Here is a 6,000-nt window from a genome sequence, read left to right on the forward strand (position 1 = left end):
GGTGGTGGAAAGAAAAAGAACGTTTTTATCTTTTCTGTTGAACAAGCAGCGTTTGAGGTGCAGCATCTAAGAGCAGTTGTAATATTTTCTCCCCGCTGAGTAAGTAAACAGAGGTGCACATGCTGTTATTTGGGTGAACAAACAGAAAAGGTTACTGCAGGACTAAGAAATACAATAGCGTTGCATTAAACACCATCAGTGAAAGGACTGATCACATCAGCCCAGGTGTGCGATGAGATACTGGCCTAACTGCCACCGAAGCAGACCGGTCCAATATGTAAAATAATGTAGCCCCGAAAGGTTTTTCCGGCTTGAGCGGTCTTAATAAGTCTCGGCCCGGGCTGCCTCAGGTCTACCAGAAAAACACTTTTGGTGATTTGTAAAATAAAAGAAGCACATCTGTGTTTGGGCCGCACCTCGCAGGGACACATCACTTTGCTCGGGGGGGCGGGGGGGGGGTGGGGTGCTGGAAACAAGTTTACATGTTCAAAACGCTGTGTTGCCGTAATGCGGTAAAACAACATCATGTACAATTCTCCTGTTAATAACTGCGGCACAAGTTGCCATTTTCCAGAGCTGACGTCATAGCTCTTGATGCAAAATGTCATGTGATAAAAGTTGTGATGTTGATGTTTTAAATGTATCATCTAAATGTAAATCTATCAGTGTTTGGTGTCGTCTCAGCGGAACTGTGATTGCAAATACACAAAACTATTGAAAATATTGTTGATTATATTGAAATTGGAAAATGATAAACCTTTAGAAGAGGGATGTTTGATAACAACACTCGCATCGCGCCGATCGTGCAGGATGACGATGCGCCGTTGAGTCACAGGTGATGCAGGGCGAGCTACAGTGTGGCACGCAAAGGAACGCAGCTGCCACAGATCACCCATTTCACTTCAATGTGTCATGAATAGGAAATTCCGGTTTTGAATGGTGTGAATGATGACGCAATGACTTCAAAAAAAGGTGGCACTCGGGAGTCAGTGTGACTACATTTAGTGACATCCATAAAAGTCACGATTGTCAGCAAACACAGGAAGAAAGTACAGTATTTTACACCCATTTGCTTCTTCTTCGCTTTCCTCACCTCTTCCAACAACGAAAAGAGAGTGAGTGTTTAATTTGAATCCCTCAAAGATCACTTGGTGCACCAGTTTGGGCCGACAAGAGAACGTGTCTGGGCAAAGAAAGTAATAATAATGTCATGAGAGTGAGTGACTGGGAAGATCTATAAAATCACACACGATGCATGAACCAGTTACCAAAACCAAGCAAACCACGGTCAGAAGTGGAAGAAAACTTGACAAACCAGTTTTATGAGAACCAATTATTTTTGGTTTCAACTGCACAATGCAATATTCTGTCAGTCCGATTAAAATAGGCCATGCATAAAAATACCCCAAAAGGCATAATAATCTTTGTCAGGGTCATCCCAATTTACAATCTCCCAAGATTAGATGGATTTCGTGGCACATTTTTTGGTGGAAGGGGCAATATGAACCAGACAAACAATGATGACATTTGGTTCTACATCGTCTCCTGGAATCGCTTGAACCACGCAGGAAATGATTTCAGCTCCCAGCGGTTAAAACTGTGAGAACAGTTTCATAAGTGGAAATGACTCGCCGTCTACTTGCTGCCGAACGAGCAGTCGGTCCGGGAGGTTAACAGTCAGTAGAGTACGCTGGTGCATTGGTTATCTCTCTGCATGCGATGGGAAGGAACACCCGTGACAAACATGCCTCCACCCTTCCTCGGGCCACAATCTACTTGAGACGTGCAGCCCGCCGGTCGTCCTGATAAAACAGTCTGCAAAACCTCAGTGACACACCTTACTGTGCAGATCCGGACGTTCACCTTTCTGCAAAGATATCCGATTCCGATGGGTTTCAGAATCAAGCAATTGAATTAAATCTTCCATCATGAGCCTCATAGGCCACGCATGGGTTTGTCGAATTTCTTTCCATTTCTATTCTTTGTCGAACAGGCACCTGGGTTGCCCCCAAGTTTGCATTGCAAATACATAAGTAAATGCAAGGCTGGTGTCTTGTACCGATTTCACTGAGGGCAGCGACCACGAACCTCGATGTTAACAGGTGCGAGGCTGAAGCAGATGCATCTCATGCTATACACCACACACACACACACACACACACACACACACACACACACACACACACACACACACACACACACACACACGCTTCCAGCTGCATTAACCCTCAACTTCTGTCTGGTGTGTCCTACAAAGATAAATACCCCGTATGCTACTTTAAAGTGCACCTCATCTTAGTGACAGTCGTGCATTTGACGTGACGTAGCGCGGAGTTAGCACGTGTGGTCCCGTGAATAAGGCCAGCGCACCTTGCACAGGAACACAACAACTAAATCCGACGCGTTAGCAGGACTTGACGCGCCGCTAACGTTAGCCGCGTTAATCAGCCCCCACTAATAGCCTCCCCCAACATCAAACTGGCCTCTTTTTTCACCACCTAATCGCCGCAGGCCAACGGGGATGATACCAAAATCTCCCCCCCCCCCCCCCCGGGAGACAGTCCCGCTGCGGGAGGAGAGCGTGAACCAGCTTTGCTATCGAGCTAGCATCGCGGAGCTAAACGACATGCTACCCGCTCGCTGCTATACAAATGCGCGTGAGTGGACATTTGAAAGGAATTCATTTCCCGACATTAGCACCCGTCTAACGCGGTGGTAATGTCGGTGGGGGGAGTGAAGGCAACCGTTGCAACACATTCGCGGTCCGCGCTAGAAAAGACTGCGCAGCTGCCCCGCCGGGAGGAGCGCGTTAGCGGTCGGTACTCACCCCATTAACCAATCCATGGCCGCTGGCTGCGGCTAGCTGGGCTAACGCTAGCTAGCAGGGGATGAATCCACCGGGAGCTGGAGGCGACCCCCCTGGTTTGTCCAGCCACCACCCCGCCTGCCCAGGCTGCTCTGCCCCCCCGCGGGTCCTGTCGCTCTCCCTCCCCCTGTCTCTCTCTCTCTCTCTCTCTCTCTCTCCGGTGCTCGGGTGTCGTCCGGCTGTCGTTGTCCCGGCGGGTCGAACGCACGCGCCGCTTACAACTCGAGCGGTCGCCCTTGTTTTGGTCCTCGGCTCAGCTGGCTCGGATCACGCAGCGGCGGTGACACGGTGGGATCAGTCGGTTTTAGCTGGCAGCGGCTCCTGAGCGGGGCGAGCGGCGTCGCGGTCCGCCCGGTGTCGTGGGTGTCCGGTTGCGCAGTGGTCCGGTCGGTAACCTCTGTCATGAAGCCTTGTAAGGCTACCGTGCTGGCGGACCTCCCGAGCCTCCGCCGGAGCTGCTGCTGCTGCTGCTTTTTGGAGCGAAGTCTAAATCGGAGTCCGGAAGTAAACACGGTGCGAGCCACTCGGTCTCTGCTGTGCGTAAAATGCGCGTCACGCAGCAGTGCCTGAACGCGGACGCGATAGGATGCGCAGTGAGCGAGTTGGATGAACGTAATGCCGGGTTTGCTTTGAATGTCTGCGCGTGTGTGGACCTGCTGCTCGGGTCTTAACCGGTGTTATAACGGATGAGTTGTCATCTTTTTCTAGGGCAGTGGGGTCAGCAACATCAAAATGGTTGAAATGTATAAAAGCTTTCCAGATTATTTAAGAAAAATGAACAAATGACTTGAGGAGGAAACAACTCAACTTAAAATCAACCTGTGATAAAGGGTCATAATTAGACATTGCTTAACTCCTGGTAGTTGGAGATCACTTCTTGTTTATTTTTATTTTTTAATGAAAACGTATTTTCCCTTTATACCTGGTCGTAACTTATTTATGGAGGTTTATAGCTCATTATATAACAGGTAAACCTTACACCATAATCTATTCTTCGTGGACATTGAAATAAAGGTTGTAATGCTTCACATCTCTTTGACCAAGGCTTGACCAACCAGACAATGCATGCGACTGCGCTGGGACCACAGACCCCGAGGGGCCACAAACGTCAATACGCTTTGGAAATTTGATCAACTACAAATTTGTTAAGGGAATGGATGCAATGCAAGTACCATATCAGCAAAAGCAGGTCTGCACTGGCATATTACGAAGCATTGTTATAGTATGATAGATTGATGCACATCTCCAAATAATGTTGTGATCCGTCCCCTCATTACAATAAATGAAATGACACACTGAACGCTCGGGGCCGGGTGTTCTAGTTCAGAAATGCTGGTATGCCTCAGGCTCTATGATGCCGCCATGTACAATCTGCTGTGTGCTACTGTGCTGGATGGAAAACCGAGATGATACAGTGCACAGGACCAGTTCCTTTACTCACTTCCCATCATTAAAACAGATTAACTCCAAACAAAACCCAGAGAAATGTCTCTGGGGGGCCGTTAATTTCATCAAGAAGGCATTCGTGTGCACTGACCCTTCACTGTGAACCTGTGCAGGTGGGCCAGTTACAAGTATCACTGGCTAAATTGTTATTTACTATCAGCCATGGTGCTCGGCTTTCTCTCAGCATCGCTTGTCCAGAGTCGGAGGGGACTTATATTTATGTTTTGTCCTACACCAAAGTCTTAAGTTAACTCTTCATTTAGTCACATTTTATCAATTAGTGTTGGTTACAATTGCAATAGTCTAAAGAGCCAAGTGCCTCCTCCCGATAATTGATTAATTTTCAAAGAAATTTGCCCAAATAAATAGCCAAACGGTGTTGGTTAAAGCTTATCAAAAGTGAGGGGTTTCTGCTGGTTTTACTTAAGTAAAATCAAATCCCAAATACTGTATCTGTGACTTAAAAGATGAAAAAATGTCATCCAGGGACAACATCTTACTTCATCTTTCAGTTAATTTGTTCGATTTTGGTACAATATGTGTAATGCATCTACCCAATGTGCCTTAACTCTAACCATTTATTCAATGTAGCTTTTGAGAGCTTCTATTGTCGTGTGTCTCTATTGCCATTTACCCCTTTATGAAACCTATCAAGTAGCCTGATGCATTTTGCAGAGATGGGGTCAATATGCATTTTGCCCTGTAAAAACGTCTCCTCTCTTCCCGTCTGCCTCCTTCTTTGAGAGACCATTGAGAGCGAGACACCCTGGATTGTCGTCAGTCCGGAGACTCCTTTCTTCTTCCCTTTTGGTGTCCCGCCCTCTCCATTTCTCCTGACAGCATCCTCGGGCTTCTAAAAATAACAGAGGCACACAGGTGACATAGAGGGCATTCAGAAAAAGCCCTGTTAACAGGCAGCGAAGCCACGTCATTGGCTCGTTGACGCTCCAGCTGCGTCCAATCACGTCAGCGAGAGGCGGAGCTACAGCAATGATTGACAGGAAGTCGGCGGAATCCTCAAACCTGATGTAATGCTCACAAAGACCACACGGGGTCAGTGTGGCGCGTTAGTTGACACAAAGCCTGTGTAGAACATGGAGAACATTCACAAATATGCATACATTTAAGACAGCCATGTTAAAACCTGAGGTAATGAAAAAAGCCTTTTTTAAATAATTCAGTCAATTATTTGATGTGAATTGATATCATGCACATAAACGATCCAATTAAAAATCAGTTTTGCCGAGGATGATGCAGTTTGTTATGTGCATCAGTGCAGCCTGTGTCCTGCTGGTTGTACCTATATAACCATTTACCAAAGCAAATTATAAGCTTTGGTTACTTGTAGCCTTTGTTTTAAGAACTCACAGTAGGAAATGCACACGTGTAGAAAATGAAATGATTGATGGCTGAATGTTATTTGGCTGCTTCAGTCTCCGGCTCGTAGCCCAGCGGACTGTGTTTGCCTCTCGCAAGGCTCTTTTCACAGAGATTTGCTCGGTGGGAAAACGAGCCGGGCTCCGGTCAGGTGCTCCTCTTAGTGACCCAAGGCCACTTCCTGAAATCCATCCCCTGCCCTGTCAATACAGAGCGGTGCAGGGGTCGATATGTTACCAATGCACATCGTCACAGTCGGTGTGGCGCACGAGTGGAATGGTTAGTATGTAAAATAACTATTGTAGCCTAGT

At 47.1% G+C, this 6,000-nt stretch overlaps 1 protein-coding gene across 1 annotated transcript in view; it reads right to left on the bottom strand.

Moving 5' to 3' along the window:
• LOC120812318 (MOB kinase activator 2) overlaps positions 1–3,531 on the bottom strand; it is a 39,275-nt gene extending 35,744 nt beyond the window's left edge. Inside the window, exon 1 of the mRNA XM_040168172.2 lies at positions 2,828–3,531. Coding sequence (XP_040024106.1) covers positions 2,828–2,844 — 17 coding nt within the window. The 5' untranslated portion in view covers positions 2,845–3,531. The remainder of the gene's footprint in view (positions 1–2,827) is intronic.
• Positions 3,532–6,000: the final 2,469 nt, after the last annotated feature.

Source organism: Gasterosteus aculeatus, chromosome Y (assembly GCF_964276395.1).
Source record: "Gasterosteus aculeatus chromosome Y, fGasAcu3.hap1.1, whole genome shotgun sequence".
Classification (NCBI taxonomy): Eukaryota; Metazoa; Chordata; class Actinopteri; order Perciformes; family Gasterosteidae; genus Gasterosteus; species Gasterosteus aculeatus.